This window comes from Diaporthe citri (genome assembly GCF_014595645.1).
Source record: "Diaporthe citri strain NFHF-8-4 chromosome Unknown scaffold_2, whole genome shotgun sequence".
In the NCBI taxonomy this organism is placed as follows: domain Eukaryota; kingdom Fungi; phylum Ascomycota; class Sordariomycetes; order Diaporthales; family Diaporthaceae; genus Diaporthe; species Diaporthe citri.
In genome coordinates, this window is record NW_025064847.1 from 4,416,990 (window position 1) to 4,443,057 (window position 26,068).

Genomic DNA, 26,068 nt, shown 5'->3' on the forward strand with positions numbered 1-26,068 from the left:
GTCTTATTGAATTGTTGGTGTTGACGTTACAGTATTAGATGCATCCTATAGCCTATTCAGAAGACTGAGCACAGGCCGACACAGGCGCGTAACCAACGCACCAGATAGGCAAGTCTCACGCAGTGACACACAGGCTGAAAAAGAACGCAGACATAAGCGCGTCCTGTGCAGAAGATAACGCCCGTGTGCAGTCACGCGTTGACGACAGCATCGCCTTATTGCTACCTATACTGAGTCCTGAGCTCGCGTGCTAAACCACCACAAGCAGCACAACAACAATGGCTGAATGTGCGATCTCTAGCCGTCGTAGTCGTGCTCACCCTACACAGTCTTTGTACGAGAGCCGTGTTGGGTCGGTAGTACCGCACGCTGACGTTCAACATCTCATGGATTGGCGGAAGAGCCCCGACACGGCTGTCGAAGCGTTTTTCAACAAAGCTGCGCGCTATTGCGCAACAAGCGCCTGCATAATCGCAATCTTCGGGATTGGGTATTTCCATCTGTTTCTTCAGAAACTGCACAGCTTGCTCCGATAGCCCAACACAACAGTGCATTCTTCATCTGCTCTCCTCGCTTTTCTTTCGCCTTGGTATTAGTGTCGCGGATTTCTCTTCACGGCAAGTGAGGGTCTGTCCTTTGAGTACAGCCCACATGGATCCATCCCCAAGGCTTGTCAGGTGCTCAACGCTGTCGAGGCACATGAGACCCGTCTACATAACCCATCCAGCATTGCCTTACATATGTATCTTATAAATATTCTTCTCACTTACTATACCAACGAGAATCAGCCACTCGCCAAACTTTTGGGATCTATGCGAGCCGTATGCGGCCACGATCCAAAGACTTCGGCTTGTGCCGATGTGCAAATTACATGTGACGGGCGCGAGCACGCCAGCAGGCGTGAAATATAGGACAGTGGCCTTGGCGAGGAACTTTGTTTCATGTTTAGACTCAAGATCGCAGAAGCGCTGATTCAGGACAATTGCTCTCTAAGTCCCAATGCCGGAGTCGTAGCGGGATCGGTACTTCGGCCCCCTGACCTGAGGCTAAAATGTTACTTTCCGCCGACTTACACCAGGGTAAGGCCCACTTCGAACATCCCTCTGCAGATCTCCAAGACAACGGAACGTCCACTCCGCAGTCAGTACATTTTGCACCCGGGCTCCGTAGCCAGGGGTAATTGAATCCACGTAACCCCTGAGGGGCCCCAAATCGAGAATTCGTGGATTAGGTTCCGAACGGCCATGCCGTTGATCAGTATACTTTCTGGGTGGTAATTTTGGGTCATGGGGCCCCCCCCCCTATTCGACCCGGGGCGGCGGGACGGGCAGCCAGCCCACCCGACGAGCAGCCCGAGTGAGGTGATGGCGTCTCTCTGGGGTTGCTCAAATAAAAGACTGCCTGTCCCCCAGGCCCTGTCATCGCTGCCGGAGACTGCTTGGACGCCATTGAATCTCACCAGCCGTCAAGATGCAACTCACCAGCTTCCTCCTCGCCAGTCTGGCCTCCGTCTCCCAGGCCGCCGTCATCTGGTAAGTTGTTCTCGCACTCTTGTCCGATTTAGCATATCGCAACATACAACACGCTATATTTGAGCATTGTATAAGTCTACAAATTTTTGGTTGCGCGTGTCCGAAGCCACTCTGAGGTCCGGGATCCGATAGACAGGTCACGACACACTAACAAGGAAAATAGGGACGGCAGATTCAACGACCTGGAGACTGCTAGCGACCTCAATGACTGTAGGCTATCCTCCTTGCCTTTAATCTCCTAGCCGAGACATATCCAATGCTCGGATGGGATGTCAAGAGGGACTGCTCATACTGATCTTTGATAGGGTCATGGAGCAACCAAGTCGGGCCCTACCAATACTACATCCACGGCTCCGGGACCGTAGATAAATACATAGCCCTCTCGGCCGACTACGTGAACCCGGCCGACACCTCGTCCAAGCAGGGCGCCAAGTTCACCCTCGACAGCACGGCGTACTGGAACGGCCAGAACATGCGGCGGATCGAGCTCATCCCGCAGACGACGGCGCCCATCAACCAGGGCAAGGTGTGGTACCACTTCACCATCTCGCGCAAGGAGGCCAACGCGCCGAGCCAGTTCCGCGAGCACCAGATCAACTTCTTCGAGAGCCACTTCACCGAGCTCAAGTCGGGCTGGATCAGCGGCGAGGCCGGCACCAGCAACCCCAAGCTGCAGTGGATGGTCAGCCAGCAGAGCAAGTGGAGCGTCGACGAGTGGCAGCCTGATGTCTTTTACAACTTTGCCTACGAGATCGTGAGTCTACCTCACCCTTCCCTCTCCTGACTTGGTGGTGGTCGCCCACATCCTCCCCAATGGCGCCCTGGCTGACTCTTGCTGCTGCTGTTAGGACTTCTCCGCCAACACCGTCGGACTCTGGCACTCCACCGGGGCTGACGACCTGACCCAGGTTGTTGCGCCGGTGTCAGCTTCCACCTCGTCAAATGGTGCTGACTGGCACTTGGGTGTCCTTGAGCTGCCGCGCGATGGATATCCTGACGCAAACGAGGACTTCTACTTCTCTGGTGTATACATCGAGTCCGGCTCTATCACTAAGACTGTTGCAGGCCCGGCTTAGACTATGTAGAGTAGCTGGGATGGATCATAACCTTTACGGTCTATTCCGGAAAGGAATCCAGAGCACTGTACATACTGTCTTGCCAAATAAATTTGTCAATATAAGGTCAAAGATTAAAAAGCTGCTGGGATAGTGTACTTTGCCAGAACAGTACGATCGTCACGCCGCTGAACTTTGGATTACCAACAATAACCGACGGTCGAGTGAAGTTAAAAAAGGAGACGAAGTGTGACATCCGTGCCAACTGACCATTGCAGATGGCCATTCCAGAATAGCAGCGAAGCCAAGCCAACACTGACTGTCGTAAGAAGAGAATTATCCAAAACAAAGAAGGAAGGTTGAAGGGTCCAAGCAAGAAACAATCACACACACCCTCTTGGCTACTGTTTGGCCCGCTATGCCCACTTCCCACAGGCGCATCAACCGCGCCAGTCTCAGGCAAGCCGCATCCGATCGCTGCCTGGCCGAAGGGGTGTAACAGCCGGCACGGGCGAGCCACCATCATCAGTCGTCACCTGCGTATTCTGAGTGTATACAGTCTTGGTACACAGTCCGATGGTCGTGAACACCTCGCCCGGGGTTACGATGCCGAAAGAATTGGTACCCGAGATGCCATCCCAGCGCATGCAGCTACACAGATGGTCTTCAGCATTTGCTAGCCACTGACGGGCGTGTTCAAGTGGGAAGGAAGGGCCATGAGGGAAAAGGGGGTGGGGGCGAATGAGAGAGTCACTCACTATGAGGTCCCGTCGTTGGAGCACCACGAATCGTCGCAGCGGACGCTGGTCGAAGTTGCAGGCGGGGCAGTGAGCGTCAGGGTGAACGGCGCCGTGACCGAGTTCGTGACCTCGTCGCCCAAGCTTGGTGGGAGGTTCTCTGAAAGCGTCGGCGCCGCTGGGGCCAGCTCCTCGGAGCTTGGGGCCAAGGCCTCTGAAAAGTGCGTGCCATCATGTGACGACATGATCTGTGTTAGGGCACGTTAGCAGGTGTAGTGGAAGAATAATACGGGAGGCAGGTGTGAGGCAAGCCGGGGCACTTGTGTCACGCGACTCTTCCGTAGTACCCACGGCCCGGAGCGACGTTATTCAAAACAAAACAAAAAAGGAGGGGGGGGGGGACGGTGTACACGTACGAAGGTAACAGTGCTTGATATTGGTGCGCTGAACCCGGTCGTGAGCGTCCGGAGAGTCGAGGGATGTCGATGGCGATTAGTGGTAGTGGACGAGGAAGAAGACAGGTCGGACGAGCTAACGGGAGGGAGCGACTCCGAAGAGGACGGCGGACCAGCTGGCTCGGTGAGTGACTCAGAAGGGATCGGTGCGGTAGACGTCACAGGCGCTGGTGGAGCTGCCAGGGAGGAGGAGGAAGAGTCTACAGACGACGTGGGAGTGGGAGTCGATTCCTCTGAAGAAGCCAATGAAGTTATGGGCGGAGCACCCGACACAGCTGAGGTGCTAGAGGGAGACGGGGAGGCCGATGTGCTCGAGTTAGCCGGACTTGGGGCCTCAGACGAGCTCGAGGAGGCTGTAGTCGTTGCAGCGGTGGCCGAGGATGGTGGTGCCTCTGGTGAGCCCATCGGGGGGCTGGTGAGAGTCTCCGAGGAGGACGAAGCCTCCGTCGTCCCCTCTGGGTTGTCAGGATCCCTCGTGACCGTAACCCAGTCCGTTACGGAAACGGTGCTCCTCTTGGCGAGTTGGATCTTGGACGCTCCGCTATCTGTCGAGTAGACGATATGGGGAATATGGGTGACAGTTGTGGTTGTGAAAGTCGTGCTCGTGCTGGTCCAACTTTCCGACTTGAAATTCAGCCAGGTTGAGTACCCAGGGGTGGTGTAGAGGTGCTCGACGAAGACGACAGTACTGACGGAAATCAAGGCATCCGTAGGCGTGTCGTCTATCGTCTCCCAGGTGGTGGTGGTGGATGTCCATTTGCCTAGTGGCTGCAGGTCCTCGTTATCCAGTTTGGCGACATCATCGTCTCGGCCGCCCCACAACCTAGCCAAGGTTGCCGGGGCCAGCGCCATCACTGTAAGTAGTAATTCGAGCTTCATGGCGAGTGACAGGTTGTTTACTACTGTGATTTTGGTGTGATGAAGTCAGCCTCGCGACGAGAAAGACGTAGGCTGGAGACTCGACGCCAGTGCTGAAGGCAAAGGGCACTCAAAGAGGTCGTCGGGTGCTCGAAGAAGGAATGGTATTTCCCCCTGTGATAGGATGAGGAGCCCAAAGGAAACCACGAGTCTTGATGAGAAGATTTTCAGTCGGGTGGGAAGTCAAGAGGACGGGACAGGAGTCAACGGAGCTCGAAGGGCTTGCGTGTTGCCTTTTAAAATTTCCGAGTCGGACATATCGACAGTGCCTATAACTTGTCCCATCCACTGAAATTCTCCTATTTCCATCGAGAAGCATGCTGAGTCCATTTCTTTCCGTGCATGTGCCGTCTTGCCAGATGCCCCTTGGTTGACGGCTTCTGAAGACCTGGTGCATGGACAGCAGAGTTGTTTGATAGCACAAACCGGGATATGCAGTTTCCCTTTCCCAGGGAACACAGGGAGGGGTGTCAACGCGAGATCGGGGAACACACCCACGGCGGATTGTCGTCTGCTGTACGGCCTGATATACCAAAGGAGTAAGGACGGATGTCACCAAGACAGCGGCCATGAACAAGAAAAGAAAGAGGAGGCATGCCATGCCCACAACACCGCCTTGAGCCTCAGCCTCACTTGTGGCCAATACAACAGGGTATGCAGCGAAGGGTGCCGAACGCGACATAGATCCCCGTAGAAGGGCATCACAGAGAAATTATCCCACAGATATAATACCACGGCAGGTTACCCCACAGGAGGTTATCCTATAGGAAATTGTCTCGCAGTAGGTAGGACTCTTGCCCTGACCATAATTCTCCGATGACGTGAGCCGCCCCGCGTCCCTTGCCAGACGAAACCATCTTGTCATATCGAAAGGGGTATATCACTGGAGCAAAGCCGCATTCGAAGACTGTCAATGACAAAGGTACAAGAACTGTTGCTGCAGTCAGAAGTGCCTCTTATTTGAAGTTCGGCTCACACGACTGCACGAGATCCAATCCTGAAGTCGGACATCGGGATCGAGACGCACAAGATGATTTCTCCTTTCGGGTGAGTTCAATTCGGTGTAATGGAATGGCTCGTCAGTTCCTGGGCAACATCTCCTTGATCTCATAGGGACACCATCTTCTCCCACAAGGCAGAGAACCGATCACTCCCTGCGCGGGCCCGCATCTGACGACAGTGATGACCTGTTGTCGGTAACGAGGCCGACGTAAGCCATACACAAGGTCCAAAGATTAGTCGAGCTGGGGGCACTCGTGTAAGGCGAGGAGCGTCGAACAACAGTTGTGTGGTGACAGAGAGGCCATCCGGAATCGAACCTCGACAATAACAAAAGTCTGACAAAGGGTCACCAGATCGGCCGGTAATCGTGTTCGTGCTAGATTAGAATCTGATGGCCCGCGGGAGAGGATGGGCAACCAGTGAAGTCCATGCTCGGTTCCACATCACCCCGACGTCAGCCTGACTGTGTCGGTAGATCTGCCAAGTCAGTGTTGGACAACATTCTGGTACCCTTCAGAGTCAACAGCAGTGGCCTTCCAGGCCACAGCAGAGACATCGCCATAGTCTTCCACCATAAAGGAATGAACGCCAATATTTGCATTAGGCCTCGGATAAGTCTCGGTAGACATCGCAGCATACTGTTGGCTGTACCTCGCCGCGGCCGAGAGAACCCACATCTTGAGCGGTAGGCCGACGAAGTCGTACGCGATGCGGAGGGCGTACGAGATCCTGTATGGGCCCATGATGCCCCTCCCAACAGACTCGGTAGCCCGAAGGATGTTTCGCGCAAGCTCTTGGTTCTGCTCGTCATACCGACCTTCTTGGCCGTCTTCGTAACACTGGTTCAACGCCTCCTGAAGGATCAGCATCGTCGCCCAGTAGCTGGTTTCTACTGACCCAACCCAAGGATTTGAGAACTCGAGGACGGTGCTGAACGGGGAGGTCGAGTCCGCGGAGGGTACCTCGACGGGCTGTGCGATTGCGCCCCCAGATATCGCCATCTCGTGCCAGGCACAGCATTCAGAGCGTAACGAGCCTGCCTGCTCCGCAAGCAGTTTGACTCGGCTGGGATCGGGCGTGATACCGTGACGCCTCTCTTCGCGAATGCTGTAACCCCAGCTCAGAACCAGTGGCATCTTGGCCAGCAAGGTAAAGTACCCATCTTGATGTCTCACCCAGGGCGGGGTTGGGATACGTGTAAGCTCCAAAGCCTCCTGAGCCCCATTCCCCTCTTCGTCCACGAGGGGTTCAGACAGCCGTGACGAGAGGTTCTGCCACTTTGGCTGGGCGAGGAAGCAGTCCTGGCCAGAAAAGAGACTCTGCATGATCATCAGGGGCCGGAAACAACTCAGCGAAGCCCTCTCGAACCGTGTGGAGAAGGAGCTGGATCCGCGTGCTTGAACGAGCTTGGACACGCCGGCAGCATGCATCATCCAGCTGAGAGGGTTCGTGGTGCCCGCGAACAGCTCGAACAGGCAGCACAGCATTGTCGCGGCCAGCGTCTCGGCTGACTTCCAAGCGACAGGGTGGTTGAGGGCGTGCTGGAGGCCGACCAGCGACCGGCCGTAGACATCACGGCTCCTGCTGACCTGGGCTTGGTCCCCCTTCGCCTTGCCAACCATCTGGAGCAGGTATGCGGACATAGCCATGTCGAGAGGCTGCGATCTGCCGAGATAGTTGATGAGTGAGGAGAACCAAGGGGCGCTGAAGGTCATCTCCTCGCGCGAGTAGATGTTGAAGAGCTCGCCGATTATATTGTGGATGAAGGGGACGGGTGATCCATGCAGTGACCCTGGGATCTGGCTGTGAAGAGGCCCCTGGAGACCGAGACTTGCTGCTCTTTGGCCCCGATCTCGCCAGGCTGGCAATTGGAGCGTATCATTACTTGTACTCGTCGACCTCGGCGGTGAATTTGACGATGAACCAGGCTGAGTTGCAGAGCCCTTTGGCAGGTCCTGGCCTCTTGAGCGGACAGCATGCTTTACAGAGACGAACTTGCGACCTTTCTCATACCCTGGGCACTCCGCTCCATACTTAATGCAGTTTCCACAGACTGTGAAGATAGTTAGCTTCGAGAGTCTTTTGAGCAAGTAAGAATGGAATGTACAGGGGCCCTACATGGGAGGTTCTGGTCACATTTCACCCGCCTCTTGACGCACAATGCGCAACCCTTACTGCGAGGCACTCCGACCATAGCTGTTGATCTTTCGTTAAATCTTCACACCTGGAAGACCACATACCATGTAACGTCGCTATCAGTTTTCTTTTCTTTTCTCACGACCACGGCTTGCCTCTATGACAATCAGCATTTGAGATCCTATAGGTAACACGTCACGAGGCTGAGGAGCTAAGCCACCCTAAGCAGTAAGCCGGCGTGTTTCCCATTGGGTCGATCTTCAATATCCTGTGGGACACTCCTCCATATCCGATAAAATAGCCTCCTGTGGGAAAACCCCCTGTATAGTATGGGATACCTCACTCTGGGATAGCATATGATAGGGGATAGACAGGCTAGAAGGACGCCCAGGTTCTCGGTGGGTATACAGTATCATCATGCTGGATATGAAGTCAGAACTGCTTCCATCAACTATGTCTTACCCTTGAAGAGCCGAGCTAGGGTTTGACGCCCTGCCGCGCCCCTGGCCTTTGTTTTTGAAGGATGCAAATTACGGGAATCCAACGTCTCTCAATATTTCCGCTCCCGCAGCATCCGGAGGGGTGGGAGAAGCCGGCCTGTCCAGCCGGGGTTCAGAATCCGGGCCGCTGCCAGATTACGAACACACCAAGACGAGAGTCGGTCGCCTTACCAACGGCCCACTTGAAACACACTGCATGTGCCCTACCTGTTTAGGCTGGATAGCACATGTCTGCCCTCCCATACCAATCTAGTTGTGCATGGACAGGCTTTCTTGTGACCGACACCTGGCGCTATGTAGGATACGGAACTTACTGTGTTGACACACCTCATTCCGATGGCCTGCAGGCCGAAACGCTCATGTGAGCAAAGTAGGCGAGCAACTTTCGGATCTTTTGACTTTTCTGGCACGATAAGGAATTCCTCGTATTGCACCCGTTGGCTCGGGACAGTGCCCCATTCAACAACGGGCGCCTCGAGTGCGGATTGGACGGCGCCGGAAGCTCGGCCGCGCCGCCTAGGAGTAGCTGCATTCCGCGTACACATCCCACCACACACACATGCAGGTTAGTCGTAACCGGGGCAAGAGGAGAGAGAGAGTTAGTTTTCTGTGTGTGTCCACCCAGTAACCAGCCTCTTAGGACCGTCTTCGGTCTGGCCTCCTCTGGTCCGTCCCAAGTGTCCGGTACGGCGAGTACCAGGTTCCCAGCCAGTTTCGAGGATTTTGCTGAGGCGCTTAGGCAGGAAGCCGTGTCTCGGTATAGAGTGTCAGCGTCCTTTTTTGGCTGCCGGCCGTGGGCGCTCATCACAGGTGTCACTGCCCCAGGTAGACTACTCGCTGGTAGAATGACATGACGACGCCACCTCCACCCCGTGCGTGCACCAGCGACAGACATCAACTGCAATGCGTCCTGCGACAGTCACGGATCGACGGAGGCCGCGTAGCATGCTCGGCACACAAGAGTATAGTACCCAAGCCGGCAGCCAGGCAGGCAGCCAGGCAGGCCTCGCTGTGCGACGGGCGATGTCGGCGCGACCGCTGAGTACAGAAGGGAAACGCAGCCACCGCCTTTTGTTGCAACGTTTTCATGGTCGGGGGTCTCAGATCGGTTGTTGACGCCTGCCAGCCACAGAAGTGGCGATCAGCCACTGGCACCGTCGCGTGTGGTCACACAGATCTCGCGTAGCTCCGCGAAGAATGAATGAAGTGGGATGGGGGTCCGGACCTGGCGATCCTCAGGCTGAGCGATAATAGCTGGTAGTAGGGCAGTGAGGCGGCACGGTGGGGAGTAGTCCAGTAGTCTAGTATGCGGACCTGAAGATCATCTGAGCTGGGCCACTGCCCGAACAGCAAAGCTGACGAGGAGGGCTGCTAGTCTTCTCGCACACACGCACACTGACGCTGAGGCGGTAGCACAGCGACCCTCCTTCAATACACGTGTCGATGGTGTGACCGTGCGGACGTGGGGTGACGACGCCCAAATATCTCCGACTGGCTGCAGCGTGTTGATCTCTCATCCCTCGTCAGACGAAGTCTCAGTCCTGCATCGAGAACTCCCAGGCCGGAATAGAGGGAGCGGGGGCTAGCTCGTCGTACATGGAGCACCTGCGACCGATTGTGATGGTGGGGTCGAGGCTTGATGAGCAGGTAGGGGGCCCTAATCGCAGAAGCGAGCAGTCGTGTAACCCCTCAGGTGCAGCTGGTTGCCTTGGGGACTTGTTCCGAGGGTTCGCGTCGGATGGCGGCATCATAGGGCAGAGGGTCTCCTTGGACAGGCAGAGCCGGTTGACCGAACACCAGATACAACTATAGCGTCTCTGGGAGTGGGGATGTCCATTTGTATAACACTGGACTCTGATGAGAACTCGCAATTGGCCCTCAGTGAGAAGCTGCGTGTTTCCCACGGAAGCATGCGAAGGGTGAATCCAGGGCCGGCAAACCATCGCCGACTGTTCGGGACAGGGAGACCCGATAGCGCAGAATGGAGTGGGCTTTTCTTCCGTCCGATGTCCGGAAGAGCACGGCCGAGCCGGCGCGCCCCTTAGGGCCTTGGTGCCAGAGCAGACATGCAGCTCCATGGACCCGCCTAGAGTGTTGGGCGTGCAGATTGCGACCGGATATGCAGTGCAAATGAAGCTCTGACCGAGCGTCACCACCAGGCACCGCAGCCTATCAGGCGGTGGCCACATCTTGGGTCAATCTCTAGGCGTGTGCTCCTCGACGAGAGTCGGTGACAGCTGCAATGTCGAGGGCGGCACGTTGATAGGCCGCCATGTGCCGACATTACAACATGATGTTGCTGTCTCGTCGCCGACCTGCCCCAGGGGCAAGGGAGGCTGGCCGCTGCGAGCGATTCCGAGGTCGACCCCGCGCCTGCGAATTCCCAATCTCGGCTCCTCATTGCTCAATTAATGGCACCTCTAGGGTTGCATGCAGGTGATGAGTATGACGCGAAGGAATTTGGCCGCGGCTCATCCCAACGGCGCCCCAACTTGGGGACAATTGCAAAGCTGCTGCCGAACCTATTTTCGTACTCATCTCAAACCTTCCCTTGGGTCGGTCTCGGCTCGGTGCACATTCTCCGGCCAGGCGTTGCTCCTGGGAAAAGAGGATTGACCCGGATTAGACTCTGATCCAACGCCGTGGACATGGACCGCCTGCCGATATCAGCCAAGTGCTTGGTATTTATGTGAGCAGGCTGATGTGTGCGTGGTATGGAACAATGCCTCCGTGGCCTTTGAGATCCGGGCATCCCAGGCGTTATTGGCACTGCTGTATAGCACTATAAATTAAACATATGGCGTCTAGCAGGCCGGCAGCGATAGCCCTGCCGGCCTGGCTCAGCTTGGACACAGAGGACCGAGATCTAAGATCGACCCGCACCCCCCTCTGACCCTCCGAAGTCCCTTGCCAGGGCGGGAAGCGGAATGATCGGGGGTTTCGGCTCCATTCCAGGCGAGATTGATGGCGGAAGTTGTAGACAAACCTATGTTTGAAGCCCTCAGTGTGAGAGGGTGCTGCTCGGTTGCTCGCCTGGATCCTTGAGCGGACCGTGTGCCGGCGGGCGACGGGGCGCATTGGAACAATAAAAAGACGGCAATGGCGGTTGTGGTCGCAAAACAAGCCGGAGCAGCCCTGGAGGCCGAAAGTTAATTTGATACTGATTGGCATTTCCAGTATCGCGATTGTCATTTCTCCATCCCGCCGTAGTCTGTTTGAGGTCTTGGTCCTTTCATGTACAATGTGCAGGCTCGCAATTTCGAGCAATAACACCTGTTAGTTATGTGTGATGCAGCATTGGAAGCCATGCGCTGGAAATATTTCCGCGTATACAACAGCCTGGGTGCTGTCTAGGAAGACCTAGATGTGTAGTCCGCTAGTCCAGGGGCCGTGGGTGATAGGGCGGGTACACTGCGCCATGTCTACCTAGGTACGCCCGGGTACCACGCGGCAGTACTGCCTGGCTGCCTGTTTGGAAATCTTACGATGGCGAGGGGGACCCCTGACTGCTAACTCCAGACCATCACCTAGGCGGATTTGGTTTGATTGACTTGACGCGGCGCGCGACGCGGGAGGAATGGGTCTGTGGGGATGGACGGGCGGATGGTGGACACCAGCGAACACTGGACAGTGGACAGTGGGAGGAGACGCTCCTCTGTTGCGAGGCTGCGGGCATTGGCCAATCTTCCCGTACCAGCACGGCGGTGCTCGCATGCGATCGATCAATCCGTGTGTGTGTGTGTGTGTGTGTGTGTGGCCCTGCCTCAGTCTCGAGTCTGGCCAGTCTCGGGTCTCCAGTCTCCAGTCTCAAGGGTCCAGTGTCCATTGTCAGGCGTCGAGTGTCGTCATGTCCAGCCGGGACCCAGGCCAGAACTTGGAGGGCCAGCCTCGTTTCCTCGTGTGCTCTTGGCCTCGAAATAGACGACCACCACCCAGGCTTGTTTTTTGTCTTTCCTTTTGCTGCTCACCGACTGCCGCCTGGCACCTGCACGTCTGGCAAAATAGGGGCGGCTCAACTCAGATGACAGGACAAAGGGCCACTTTACTCCATACCACCAGGCTGTGGGGAATTATTTGCCTGCGATAATGATCAGATTACCAGATTGCCTACCAATACGAGGCTCCCTGCCCGCATCCTGACGGCGCGGGCCCCCTATCCAGATCCAGGATCCCTGTACAGATCACCGGAATGCAAACAGGAAGTTGGCAGATACCGCCGCTCCTCGAGGTTGACGTGCGCGCATTGTCACAAGCCCGCAAGCCTCACCACCTTTCATTTGCCACCCCGCCTGCACTGCACTGCTGCGAGGCTCCCGGTTTTGCGGGTCTCCGGAGCGATGATCTGAGGGGTGGGGAGGGAGTCATGAGGGTGCAGCTCGCGGGTTACTTTGGCCCGTTGAGGAGCGGTAAGTGAGCGAGGCCGAGGGACAATGGGCCGGAGACGAGGCGCCGCCGAGGTGGTCAGGGTCCCATCAGAAGTGTCGATAGCGGCGGACGAGGGAACGAGATGGTAGGGGACTCATTACGCAGTCCGTCAATTCAGGCAGGTGAATCTCCGGCTCCGCGCCTGCTCCCGGAAAGCGGTCTGATCGCTGTGGTGATGTAGACCCTGTACTATGTGTACTGTATGTATGTATGTATGTATGTCTGTCTGTACTCCGTACTGGAGGGCTGGCGAGCTGGCCCGCTGGTGAGGGCTTTATCGCCGCGACAGGGAAGGGAGTGTGGATTGAGGATGATCAAGCGGGGTCGCCAGAAGAGAGGCTGTCGCCAGTCTCGTCTTGTCTCGTCCCGTCTCGTCTTGTCTCCCGTGCGGCAGTCTCCTATCGCACAGGCGCAGAGAAATTGGCAGACCACGATGAAAATCTACTAGGCAACGTCGTCAAGGAAGGCTTGTGAGATGGTGGTGGACGTGCCTGGCTTGGACGTGGCTGCGTGCAACAGACACAGAGGCTGCGAAGCGTGCTGTCTTGTACTCTGCTGTGTGCGGCGCACGCAGTACTCGGCGTACTGCTTTGCTGCTGGGTACTGTGGTACGCACGGAGGAGTGCTTGTCGAGCTTGCAGGGACAGCCTTGCTTAGCGCGGACGGATTCAATGCCACCAGCCAGAGTGCCCAATCACAGCCGGCACTCAATCTCCCATTCGCCCCCCCCCAATCCCATCCCTCTTGGGGTCGCACCCCCGATCAACAACACCTGCGAACCTCTTGTCGCAGGCCGGGCGTAAAACTGAGTGAGTGTGAGTGTGAGCGTGCAGGTGTGGTGGGTTGGTGTTGTGGTTCCTCTAGGAAAGGAACCCTTGGTGGGTGTATTGCCCCTTTTCGGACTGTGTTGCATTCTGGACACACAATCTTGTCTGGTCCTGCGGCCTTGTGACGGAGACAAGAGACGTGTGTGTGCGTGCGTGTGCGTGCGTGCGTGCGTACATGTACTACAGATACCACAATGTCCTGGTGGGCATGGAGGGAGAGATGGGTGCGGATTACACCCAGCAGGGCAGGCCACACAGATAGAACACAGTGTCAGTCCGTAACCATCGTCATTCCTGAACAGAGCAGGCAGGCAGGCAGAGCGAAAAAAAGGGCAGCAGGAAACAGAAAAGGGACAGACCACGCAATGCAATGCACAACATGCTCCAGGAACATGCCACGGTCGGCCGGATTCCCACTGTCACAAATTGGAGCTGCTCATCAATTTACAGTTGCTTTAGCTGGTTTTGGAGTAGCATCTGCTTGTAGGCGTGAGCGCTAAGCCTCGCCCCCCCTTGGACCCCTGGAGGAGAGAAAAAGACTGGATGGACTGCGGATCATGGACTGTGGACGGTGCATTGTGAACTGGACGCGTGCGAGATCATCTAGAGACTGGGAGAGCAGCGCCGCAGAGGGACACACAGAGAGAGGGAGAGGGAGAGTCAGAAGAAGAGATACACGCAGAGAGGTGTGCACAGGAGGTGCAATGTGGAGTAGGGTCCCTTCCTACTGCCCACGTACCTGGGTGGTAGGGTACCTGAGTAGACTCCCAAACTCCCCCAGACGGCCAACTGAGATGACAGAGCTCCTCACAGTTTGGTTGGCTCAACGAAAAGGGTTGCTCTGCGTCGGGCCCCAGTTTGCCCATGCACCCGTTCCTGCTGTTGCCCCTGTTCCTTGCACCTGCTCGTCTTTTCCATGCAGATTTGTCTGCTTTGTACAGCAGCTGCTCTTTCTCGTTCTGGTCCTGGCTCCTCTCAGGGCTCCTGGCTCCTGGCCTCTTTTTCTCCCCTCGCCGACCTCCTTCCACCCATTCCACCTCCTTCTGTACAACACGATACGACACGACACGACAGGTCACTGTGAAGACACCCTCGTCCCGTCTTCTTCCTTGTTGTACTCCCTTCCCTTCATCACCGCCTCTTTTGTCTTTTGTCCTTCTCTCTCTCTTCCTTGTTTTTTTCTTGTGTCTTTCTCCGGTCCAACCTCCGCCCGGCCCAATTTTGTTTCTGGAGACCCGAGTCGAAACCTCTCGCTCCTCCTCACCACCCCTTGCTCGGCTCCTCCTGGCAACTCCAGCACGGCATCACGATCGCGAAGCACCACGCCGCCATCAACAACAAAAACACCACGAGCCCATCGACTGTCCCAACTCGCCTGCTACCGCCTCCGTCTGCCACCCTCTCAGCTCCAATCCAGTACGATTCGCTCGGGAGGCAACTTCCTTTTTGTCTGCGTCGTCTTTGTGTGTGTTATTACAGAGCATCTCTTGCATTGTCTTCACTCCGCCTGCTGCGAGCCCGTCACGTCCGTCTGCTTGGCCCGTTTGTGCCTCGCCTCGCATTTTCTCCAACCAAAGCGTGCATCTCGCGCCAATCTGCCCCCTCAAGAGCGCCCGAGCGGACCTACCACTCCAGCCAATTTCACCACCAGCGACCTTCACTCTCGTGCTCGGACCTTCTCAAGCCCACGACGCTTCTGATCTAACAGAGGCTCCTCATGTCCTCGCCTTAGCCAGCCATCACCGGGTACACGCCTGGGACTCTTGATCCGACATTCAATTGTCCAGCCTTACCTGTGTAGAGAGGTCCTCTGATCTCACAACCTTCCACAGAGTTCACGGTGACAGTGATCTTCAGTTGAAGGCCGTCTACCTTCTCGCACCCAATTTGCTGCAGGCATCCATACACATCACTTCCCCAACTGTCGTTTGCAGTAGCCCTCCTCCACGCCATTTATTTCCCACCTTGCCACCTTGGGGACACCCAATCTCTCTGGCGTCAACGAATTGGCAAGTCTCCGGCCCTTCACCATCGAATACCTCAGGCCTGCCTACTGGGGCCCCCGCATCCCTTGATTTGACGTTACTCATGCTCTGTTCAGGCTCGTCAGGAACTTTGAGGCTAATAGATTAGACTGCAGGAAGCTTGTGCTTGCGAGCCTTGCTCGGGCGGGAAAGGACCTACGCCGATAGACCTTCTACCTTGCTCGACAGCTTTCGATAGGCGTCTCAAGATCGACATCGCGAGAAGACAATGGCCGCGTTGGTTCAAGCGTATCCTCAGCAAACCAGTACCGTTCCAATGATTCAGACAAGGACCGGGTCTAATTCGAGCATGATGCCCCCTCAATCTCAGACGAACCAGCAATACGCCGGTGCTCAACAACAAAGGAACAACTACCACGGAGTAGCTGGAGGTGTCACTGGTCCAGTGGCTTATAGGGGAGCTTCCGCCCCAATTCAGCCGTACTCTTTCACGGCCACCCCAAGCCTCACTCCGAACGGACAGTGGCAGCACTATTCAGCTTATCGGGCCTCGTCTTCCCCCTCTGTTCCGACAATGCAGAGCCTCGATCCGAATACTTCCACGGGGCGGTCACGGCACGCCGCGAATGCTTCCATGCCCAACCTGCCCAACTCGGCGTTAAATGTTGCCTCGATTGGGTCTCGCGATGACTCCGTGATACCTGTGTCTGGTACCAGAAGGGTCAGTCCCGGCCCTCGGCCGCAGTCCGCATTTCTCTCCAATTCCTCAAATCAGTTGTCCTTGGGGTCAACAGCAGCCGCAAAAAGCCAACCCGACCGATATCGACGAAGCGCGGCTCAACGGTCGCCGGAGTCAGGTGCAACACAGGGCTCAGCGACTCCTTCAGGCTCAGGAATGGCGTCTGTTAACCACTTGTACACTCAGCCAAGCCCCAACAAGGAAAGGCGGCCCAGCCCTTCGAACTTGAGCCGGCCGAGCAGTTTCTACGCGAAGGTACCAGGCTCCGTGGATGATATGCAACTCTATAGGCATCATGAGGATTCAAGAAGAATTCGCCGTCGCAGCATGCCCGCTTTGGATACTACCGACCTGCCCAAAACCCCGCAACCAGCGGATCCCAAGCGATCGGAAGATCCATCTGCGGAGCGCTCAGCTGCCAGGGCTAGCAACGATAAAGACCTGATCAAGACTGCGAGGTTGGTGACCATCAGCAGCCCCGTGGCGGGTGCGAAGAACGGTAGCTCTGATAGTCTTGTCTCGAGCCGGAGCAGCAATTCTCGACCCTCTTCGGTGAGTGTCTCCATATGATCCCACCCCCTGAAACACACGATCCAATCACAATGTCTATGCAGGGCCGGGCCCTTGAAGTTTCCACATGCTGACGACTGATGTATCCAGTCTGCCCACCGTAACAACGTTCCGACCCCGACCGGAAACCCCGCCCAGCTCTCTGAGTCCTCAGACCAAAGCTCCACGAACCCAGACTCTCCCAAGCTTGTCAACATCCCACCTAGGAGCTCATCCTCCGATGCTGCCAAGCGGATTGCCAATCCGTCGCCGCTATCAAAGCCGGTGACAATGGAAACCGAGAAGGGATCCAAGGGATCGAAGGGCTCCGCAGCTGCCACCACCAAGCCAGAGGCCCAAACTGGTGCTGCCGAGCCGTCGTCGAGCACTGGGTTTGATAGCCCTGCTGTCAAGCAACTGGCTGCCATCAACCAGAAAGGGGGCAAACTGAAGAGCAAGACCTCGAGACTCCGCCGAGCCTTGTCCTTTGGAAGTGCTGCTGAGCTGAGGCGGGCCGGGGCCGGGGATGCGGGCAAGGACAACGGCGGGTCCTCGGAGGCGACGACAACGCAGCAGAACCCACCTGCTGATGGACTCGACGCGGAGCAGGCCCGCATCGCTGAACTACAGGAGGCGGCGGGCATCGGCAGTAATATCTATGCTGGCTCGAGGCTATTCTCGGGCTCCACTGATAACCTGTCGATTTCCTCCACGGCCTCGTCGGCATCGATCATGATCCGAAAGATGGGACGTGGGATGAAGAAAGGCGGACGCTCCCTGGCTGGCCTGTTTCGGCCGAAGTCCACCATCGGTGTACCCACAGCGGAAATGCCGGAAGGGAGCCAGGCCGCCGTGACCATGGTGACGGTTGAGGCGGAAAGGGAACGTGTCAACGTCAACCCTGATCCAAATCCCAACAACGGCGGCGGTACTGGTTTTCCACGCCTGGAGCGAAATTCCATGGACGCCACCAATGCCGCCGATGGGATGACTCCCGAGAGAGCCGGCAGTTCAGGAACAGACAACTCCAATTCGCGGAAGAGCATCGTCGGTGGGGACAGGGAGCGAGCCGAAGTGCTGGCCGCTGTACGGAAAGGCATTCTGAAACGTAGGCTACTCTATACCGGCTATATGAAGTCATTCAATGCTAACAAAAAACCTAGACAACGGCGCTTCCACTCCTTCGCCCCGAGTCGAGAGGGGTCCCCTCTTTGATTTGCCTGCGGTCCCTCACGTCGCCGACTCTCCAAACTCGAGTGCTCCTAGCACCCCCAATGACGAAGCCAATCACAACCGGAGTGGGTCCGTCACAATTGGCAGCGAGGACTACTTCATGACAGCCCTACGGCTGCGTCAAGAGACCAGAAGCGCTCCAGGCACACCGCAAGGTGGGCAGAGTAAGCGGAACGCGACGTTCAGCCCTCGTATTGTCTTCCACGACACATGGCCAAGCCAGGAGTACGACCGTCGCTCTGAGATTGCAACGTGCAACCGCCTCACACCCATGCTAGCGCAGCAGATCAAGGAGGAGCTCAACAACTTCAAGATGGTACGTTGCACGCGATGACCAGTTGTCATGTGACCAGGTGCTAACGTAAGATTGCAGGAGATGGAAGTGCATGAGAGCTCCAAGATCTACACGCACTTCTTCTGACAATGATAGTTTCCGATGGAATGTTTACCTGCTGGTCATCCGTGGCAAGCAGGCACCCAAACCCCATCGTGTATTGGCAATCTTTTCAACGGCGTTTCGGGACAAGCATTCAAGTAAGGTGTCAGGGCGTTAATCTTGGGACCAGAGCCTGCGGCAATCAGTAGACGATTCTCGACAAAAGGACGACTGAATTAATCTCGAAAAGGCCGTCTGCGGCTGGACACCACCTCAACTCTCGGACGGGCTGGGTGCACGAGGGGGCCAAGGCGAGACCGGCCTGGAGGCCACCCTCGGTCGGCCTCATGACGGCAGGGCTGATGGACTGAAGATGGAGGAGATTGGGGCCAGCAAGAGCCACGGAGGTATCAAACATATTTAATTACTGGGAGGCCTCTGAGAGGTGATCAAAGTGCTTCTTGATTCGGGCCATATTGCATCATTTGTTTTGTTTTGTTTTCCCTCTGTCTATCTTTTGCGTGCACATGGACCGAAATGTGGGAGAAGAGCGATTCGTGCGAAAAGTCACAAGCATTCAAGGAAAGGGTTGTGTTAGCAGACGAGGCAGGCGGGATTTTTCGGTTGAGGTCTCATTACATTTCCTATCACTCAGCGGAGCCTAGATAGACCGAAAGCAACCCCGGAAGCACCTTTTCAAGCCGAGCATTTGACTCTCTCTGTGCGGGGACGACAAGACACCAACCGAAGGCTCGATGCCGTATCGACAGCCTGCATGTTGACAGTAGACTGAAGACAGGACTGGACTCTCTGGAAGCAGCATTTCATTACCAACATATTTCACATGCAAACAGACGACGGATGCAAGCTAGTATGAGAAATACTTTGCCCTGCGATGTTTAACGTGCATGACATGAGTTTCAAGATGATTACGTGCAGACAAGGCATGGGAAACTTTCGGCTTATGCACGATATGTAGTAGGGACGTAGCGACATGGACGAGGCTGGGAGCGAGCAATGTTATTACTCCAGACTGGATACCTAGACCTGGAGTGCAGTACGTGGCAGGAAGGATGTTGGGGAACATGCATGGCCTACTGCCACCCATTTGTGTGGTTGCCAACGGCGGCCAGCCCTTGCTGGGATTTAGCAGCGGACCACAGTCCGAGGGACATCAAGGTACTTGGATCTCGACCAGTCCCAAGTTCTTGACCTCTTATCCCTGTCAATTCGATGGCCCCTGCACGCAAGGCTGAAGTCGCGCCCGACTAACTTGGGAAAAAAATGAAAAAGAAAAAAAAAAATGGTCCCATTTCTCGACCTGACCGGTCGGCTCAGCCTTGCACACACGCAATTTCTCAACGTCCTCTTCGCGAGTGCGAGCGCACATATTCAGAGTCAATTACCGGCCCCCTAACCAGTCTGGCGGTCTTCGCTGGGCGACTTGGGCCGCGGGTGCCTCCGTTGTCGAGTGCCCCACGCAGAGCGTTTGCGAGCGGGTTTGCGACGGCGAAGATCGCGACAATGGCCGGGGACATAGCTGCTGCTGTTGCAGACCCGGCAGTGCGGCCGGCCAAGCTGCATGGTCGCGCATTCTACGAGAGCATCGGGAGCCCCAGGTACATCGTGGCCCCCATGGTGGACCAGTCCGAGTTCGCCTGGAGAATGCTGTCACGATCCTTCCTCCCCGAGTCCGAACGGCGCAGCATCCTCGCATACTCGCCCATGCTCCACGCCCGCCTCTTCATGGACGGCCAGAAGTACCGCGACTCTCATTTCCAGCCCACGCGATCGTCCAAGTCCCAGATCACCTCCAAGCCGCACGCAGGTGCCGCGACCGGCAGCAGCGATTCCGACGATAAGCCGTACCTGGACGGGAACCCGGCCATCGACCGACCCCTCTTTGTGCAGTTCTGCGCCAACGACCCCGAAGCCCTCCTCTCCGCGGCGAAGCTCGTCGCGCCGCACTGCGACGCCGTGGACCTCAACCTCGGCTGCCCACAGGGCATCGCGCGCAAGGGGCACTACGGCGCGTTCTTGCAGGAGGACCAGGAGCTCATACACACCATGATCAAGACGCTGCATGAGAACCTGTCCATCCCCGTGACAGCCAAGATACGCATTCTGGAGACCAAGGAAGCGACGCTGGCGTACGCCAGGAACGTCCTAAGCGCGGGGGCCAGCATCCTGACGGTGCATGGGCGCAGGAGGGAGCAGAAGGGCCACATGACGGGCGTCGCGGACTGGGAGTACATCAGAAACCTCCGCGAGAACCTGCCGCCCGAGACGGTCATCTTCGCCAACGGCAACATGCTGCAGCACGGGGACCTGCGGCGGTGCCTGGACGCCACCGGCGCCGACGGCGTCATGGCCGCCGAGGGAAACCTGAGCGACCCGGCGCTGTTCGCAACGCCGCCGCCGCCGGGCGAGGAGACGAGGGAGTACTGGCGCGGCACGGACGGCCGCGGCGGGTTCCGGGTCGACGCCATCATGCGCCGGTACCTGGATATCATGTACCGGTACGTTCTGGAGCAGGATCCTCCGGCGAGGCTGCCGCTGTTCGTGCCCGGGGATGACGAGTCCTGGCTTCGGGAGCTCCAGAAACGGGATGAGAAGAACGCAACTGAGGCGGAGGAGCCCGCGCGGAAGAAGCGGAGGAAGGACGGCGGCGGCGGAGCCAAGGTCACGTCCATCACGGCCGGCCCCAACTTCGTCGGCATGCAACCGCACCTGTTCCACCTCCTCCGGCACTTCGTCACGAGGCACCACGACGTGCGCGACGCGCTGGCCAAGTCGAGGCTGGGCGACATGGCGGTGTACGAGGGCATCCTGGCCATGGTCGAGAGGAAGGTCGCCGAGGGCCTGCTCGAGTACGAGCGCACGGGCGGCAAGAGCGTCGAGGACGATGGACGGAACGGCGCCTATGAGAAGGGGTCGCGGGACGCCGACGCCGCTGTGGAACAAGCCGTCAAGGGCAACGGCGAGGCCAAGACTGATGCCGAGGACGTCGTCATTGACGACCCGGACAGCTCGGTTGCCACCGTGAAGAGGTGCAAGCGGCCGTGGTGGGTAGCCCAACCCATCGTGAGGCCCCTCCCGGCTGAGGCGCTGGCGAAGGGCGCGATATCGCTCGGGAAGAAGGATAAGAAGGACGCCAAGAAGAAGGCGGACGCCGAGGGACCGCCTGATGCTGTTGCTCCTGCCATCAAAGCGGACGAGAATGGCACTGCCGGACAGGTGGCAGAGTCCCTGGAGAAGACCACGGACTTCCCCGAAAGCAACCTGGTTTCTGGATAGGGTTTGGACATATAAGGCATACCCAGGGATCACGATTGAACGCAGGCGGGACATGTTTGAATGTCCATGGACCGACAGGGCGCTCCACAAATATACCCACGGCATGCGCACGTGGAATGGCCTGCGCCTTGCAAAGGACTAGTTGGGACCACGCCGCCCGATTCCCGGACCGCAGATGGGGGTCCAACCATGGCTCAACTCTTGTCGGCTGCAGCTTATGATCTGAACGGCATGTGTTGCGCTCGGGCCGGATCCGTGAAGGCGGAGAGCGTTGTCGTAACGCCCATCGGGACTGGGGATCATCACACCTTGTTTACGCATGAGACCCAGCTAGGGCAAAAGGGATGCAGTACGGTCGTGCCGGCACTTGGTCGGTCACACGTGCTTGCAGAAGGCCGACGTGCTGTTCACGTCGACGCCGCCACTCACAGCTGGCGATGGTGCTCTGCATGTTGAGCGTCGGCTCAACCGCCTTCCATATCGTTGCCCGGCTAAGACGGCCCCCAGTGGGCCGCCGTTGTCAGTTCCAGTCATGGACGGAGGGGCCGTCTGAACCGCAAGCACATGTATATTGCGCGGGCACTTGGAACAGAAAATTTCTATGTAGTGTTGATGACGGGTATTATTATACACCTCATGATACCATCTCACAGTTTCCCCGAGTTCTCTGCAACAAGCAACAATACAATGTTCAACGGTCGTAGCTTCGTGAATCATTCTCTCGTGCTCATGATAGTCATCACCTCGTTCAGCCCATGTATATATAAAACCTTGGGTGCTCCTAAAAGTTTCCACAGAAGACACGCACGCTTTTGTTTAGCAGTCCGAATCAATATGTTCCGAAGGGTATCTTCTTTCCCTTCCGCTTCTTCCTTCTCTCTCTCTCTCTCTGTCTCTGTCTTTTGCCCGCCCGGCCGCCCGTCGTCTTACTCCACCTTCTCGGGCGCGTGCGTCCACGTCCTGACCTTGCTCATGGTGCGCTGCCGCATCGTCTTCATGATGTTCTTCTCCATGTGCTCGATGTTGGCCTCGAGGTCGTCGTCCTCCTTGGCGTACCGCGCCTCGCGGCTCCGGTCCCAGATCCACCATATTATCACGATGAAGAGCGTGATGGGGATCGCCACCGCCCAGTATATCCAGAACGTCGGCGCCACTACCGGCCCGTCGTCGTTCTCCGTGAGGCCTGGTGTCAACTGTCAGAACCAGAGGTTGTTTTAACTGCATTTCGTGCGTATGAGAGGTCCAACCGCCAGCAGGAAGACGCCCTAGCGGTTTTCTCGAATTGCGTCCCCACGACCAGGCGTGAGTGGATGGTTCTTGGGCTTACCGTTTTGGAAGTTAAAAAATGTCATGCTAAATATCGAGGCGAGGAGCGTCGCGGGCAGGAAGATGGAGCCGAGCAGCGAGATGGTCTTCATCGATGTGCTGTCCCGCTTGCTCGCATACGCCAGCCGCCGCTGGTCACCTGCCATCTGCAGGTTGAGCTTGGACTCCTTCTGTGCGATAATGTTGTAGAGCTGCCCGGGTGGTGGCTGTCAGTCCTCATCGGCTGCAACTTGGGGGGTTCATCTAGTCCGATTTCCCGGGACAAGAGGAAGTGGAAGGGCGCTTACTGCACTCCGCTGGATAGCCAACCGCTCCAGCGTCGTGTGGACGTAGTGCTCTGTGCCCTTTAACTTGTTGTAGTAAAACTCGAGCCTGCTGAGCATGCTCGACTGCTGCTTCCTCAGGTCCCTGTAGCCGTAGAGGTCCCTGCCGCCGTCCTCGAGGGCCAGGGGCCCCCGCTCGGGGGGCAGCATCCTCACGAACTTCTCCATGCCCTCCTCCATGGCCGTGATGATCTCCTGGTAGGCCTGGGGCCGCTTCCACAGGACCTGGGAGTGGCACTCGACGAGGTCGCGGTTGATCTGGTCGAGGTCCATGACGTCGGCCTTGACGTAGCCCTCCTCCTCCTGGATCTCGTTGCGCATGCTGACGGCGTGCTCGAGGCGGCGCAGCCAGTCGCGGGCGTCGCGCTGCTTGGAGTCGGTCTTGGGGCTCAGGTCGTGCGACAGGATGATGACGGGCAGCAGGAAGGGGTGGGCCATGTGGGAGGCGCACTCCTTGAGGTGCTGGATGCTCTCGGTCATGTCGCTCGAGTCGGTGCCCTTGACGTAGCCCGTCGTGACCCCCGTGCGGAAGTGGTGCGACAGCATCAGCTCCCACCCGCGCGTCTTGCCCTTCTTGCGCACGTCCGACTTGCGCATGATGATCTGCTGGTAAGGGTCGTCGTCGTCGTCGCTGTCCTTGGAGCACCAGAAGAAGGGCCCCACCACGGCGGTGCCCTCGATCGCCCGGTACGGCAGGTGGAGCGACCGCACCATGTTCTCGTACTCAGGCCCCGTGAAGGATATCACCTGTGGCGCGAACGTCTCGGGGTGTTTGACTTTGAGCTGGAGGCTGGTTGCGGTGAGGCGTGTGTGAGTGACATGAGTGGCATCTTATCATTGAAAAGGAGGCGTGAGAGGGAGAGGGAGGGGTATCCACGGTCGATTCCGTCGCGAAGACATATATGAGGATGAAGGGTGATGAAGACATACACTATCCTGCAGCCATTGAGCAGTTTCACCCCATCCTTAAGCTTGGGCGGCGCGAATGCGCCCTATGAGAGTGAGATGGCATGTCAGCACGGACTGGTGTGAGATGACAGCCTCGGGGCATGAAGCTGAGAGGCACCGCCCCGAGAGATGCGTACCTTTCGTTTTAAAAAGTTGTCAAACTCATCCATCGTCAATGGGTGCTGCTCGACAGTATTATAGGATGGATCCTGATGTGGTCAGCCCGGAGCGAATACTCCCACTTCCCCGTGTGTGTGTGTGTGTATGTGTGTGTGTGTGTGTGTGCGCGCGCGGGGCGAATTTGTGAGACAGTTCCATACCGAGTAGTTGAAGATCTCCAGGTAGCTCGTGTCCTCGCTGACATTCCTGCATGCCTTGACATGATTCTTGAAGAAATAGTCGTCCATCGTGGCGATTCCCTCCCAGGGCGTTCCCGATCCCGAGGCCTGGTTTTCCTCTATGCGAGCCGTCCCGTCCTAATCCCGCCGCGTCTGGTTGTATCTCACATAGGCCGTTGAGCAGAGAAGCCGTGCATGCATGGTATATGCCCGAAGTCGCCCCTGGCCATTAGCGTCGCATGCTGTAAGTATGCAGTTTTTTTTTTTTTTAAAAAAAAAAAAAAAAAATCAGGTAGGCCCAGGTCAATGCTTCAATCCGTTTTTAATTTACAATTGGGCAGTACGGAGGCAAATGCAGAGAGGGAAGGCGAAGGAAAGAAGAAACGAGTAAATGTCGGTCAGGGAGATATGCGACCAGAGCAGACCATGCACGCTCTTTTCTCTCACACGGCCAAGGCATCTGCGGCCGTCTGCACGTCAGTAGCACATGTGAGAAAACAGAGAACGGAAAAAATAAGCCGCAAAAAGCTCCATGTACCGTGCGTGCAACAGGTTCTAGATCCGGAACGACAGAAGGGGAGTTGAGGGAGAGGCAGCCAGACCAAGAAACCTCGTTTCCCCAAATTTCCAGCCAGGTGTCAAATCTCCCATTCGCTGGATCCCGTCATCAAACTAATCCCGCGATGTGTCGATTCATGAGGAGCCAGGAATCTGTCAATCCCGGTGGCGGGGATCTCTCCTTTTGGGCGTCGGGCTCGGGGGTGCATCTGTGCGGGGCTCACTCAACTCAACTCGACTGAACTCGCAATCGCAATGGTGCCACCCCGTTGGAGAGAGAGATAGAGCCTCTCGACCTTGGGTATATCCACCCCAGTCAGTTATTACACAGTATATTCAGGTGGCCCCCCCCCCCCCCGATCGGAACTCCACGAACCAAGGATCACAGGAGGGGGGCATAGACTACGTAGACTACCATCTGGCCTGGCAGATAGCAACCAACCAAGCTTCCTCTGCCCTGGCTCCTGGGCTGGCCAGCCGTTGGGCCATTTGCCCACACCTCACCCTTGTTTGGTGAGCTGTAGCTCCCGCCCAGAGAACGAGCTAGACCGCCCACGGTGGGGCCCGCCTACCTAGACCCACCCCTGCCTGTTCCTCCTTCTGGGCCAGACAGGGTACCTACCTAATACTCTGGTAATATGGTACCCCGAAGTGCTTGCATACAGCACGGTAGACTACATCCATCTACCTCTATTCCCAATCCATGCATACCTAGGTACATATGCACATCCTCATGCTGACCTTGGCCACACGATGGACCCTAGATCAGTTGCATCAGGCTGTGGCACGAGACTGAGATAGCATTGTTC

The 26,068-nt window shown here is 56.9% G+C and overlaps 6 protein-coding genes across 6 annotated transcripts; 3 read left to right on the top strand and 3 right to left on the bottom strand.

Annotated features, from left to right (window-relative positions):
- Positions 1–1,470: 1,470 nt before the first annotated feature.
- INS49_006758 (uncharacterized protein) lies at positions 1,471–2,608 on the top strand (the record flags this gene model as incomplete). The annotated part of the gene is made up of 4 exons (XM_043167527.1): positions 1,471–1,532; positions 1,696–1,742; positions 1,838–2,286; positions 2,381–2,608. 4 exons carry the CDS (start codon positions 1,471–1,473, stop codon positions 2,606–2,608), a joined length of 786 nt encoding a protein of 261 aa, XP_043028671.1.
- Positions 2,609–3,042: 434 nt separating this feature from the next.
- Positions 3,043–4,658, bottom strand: INS49_006759 (uncharacterized protein; the record flags this gene model as incomplete). The annotated part of the gene is made up of 3 exons (XM_043167528.1): positions 3,043–3,238; positions 3,346–3,572; positions 3,741–4,658. The coding sequence occupies 3 exons, from the start codon at positions 4,656–4,658 to the stop codon at positions 3,043–3,045; spliced, it is 1,341 nt and encodes a 446-aa protein (XP_043028672.1).
- Positions 4,659–6,184: 1,526 nt separating this feature from the next.
- INS49_006760 (uncharacterized protein) lies at positions 6,185–7,942 on the bottom strand (the record flags this gene model as incomplete). The annotated part of the gene is made up of 4 exons (XM_043167529.1): positions 6,185–7,502; positions 7,585–7,654; positions 7,713–7,752; positions 7,940–7,942. The coding sequence occupies 4 exons, from the start codon at positions 7,940–7,942 to the stop codon at positions 6,185–6,187; spliced, it is 1,431 nt and encodes a 476-aa protein (XP_043028673.1).
- Positions 7,943–16,638: 8,696 nt separating this feature from the next.
- On the top strand, positions 16,639–18,514 carry INS49_006761 (uncharacterized protein; the record flags this gene model as incomplete). The annotated part of the gene is made up of 4 exons (XM_043167530.1): positions 16,639–16,863; positions 16,972–17,968; positions 18,024–18,409; positions 18,467–18,514. 4 exons carry the CDS (start codon positions 16,639–16,641, stop codon positions 18,512–18,514), a joined length of 1,656 nt encoding a protein of 551 aa, XP_043028674.1.
- Positions 18,515–19,993: 1,479 nt separating this feature from the next.
- Positions 19,994–21,766, top strand: INS49_006762 (uncharacterized protein; the record flags this gene model as incomplete). Its single annotated transcript, XM_043167531.1, has 1 exon — positions 19,994–21,766. One exon carries the CDS (start codon positions 19,994–19,996, stop codon positions 21,764–21,766), a length of 1,773 nt encoding a protein of 590 aa, XP_043028675.1.
- A 926-nt stretch (positions 21,767–22,692) lies between these two features.
- INS49_006763 (uncharacterized protein) lies at positions 22,693–24,770 on the bottom strand (the record flags this gene model as incomplete). The annotated part of the gene is made up of 6 exons (XM_043167532.1): positions 22,693–22,949; positions 23,094–23,283; positions 23,380–24,205; positions 24,346–24,407; positions 24,501–24,572; positions 24,684–24,770. 6 exons carry the CDS (start codon positions 24,768–24,770, stop codon positions 22,693–22,695), a joined length of 1,494 nt encoding a protein of 497 aa, XP_043028676.1.
- Positions 24,771–26,068: the final 1,298 nt, after the last annotated feature.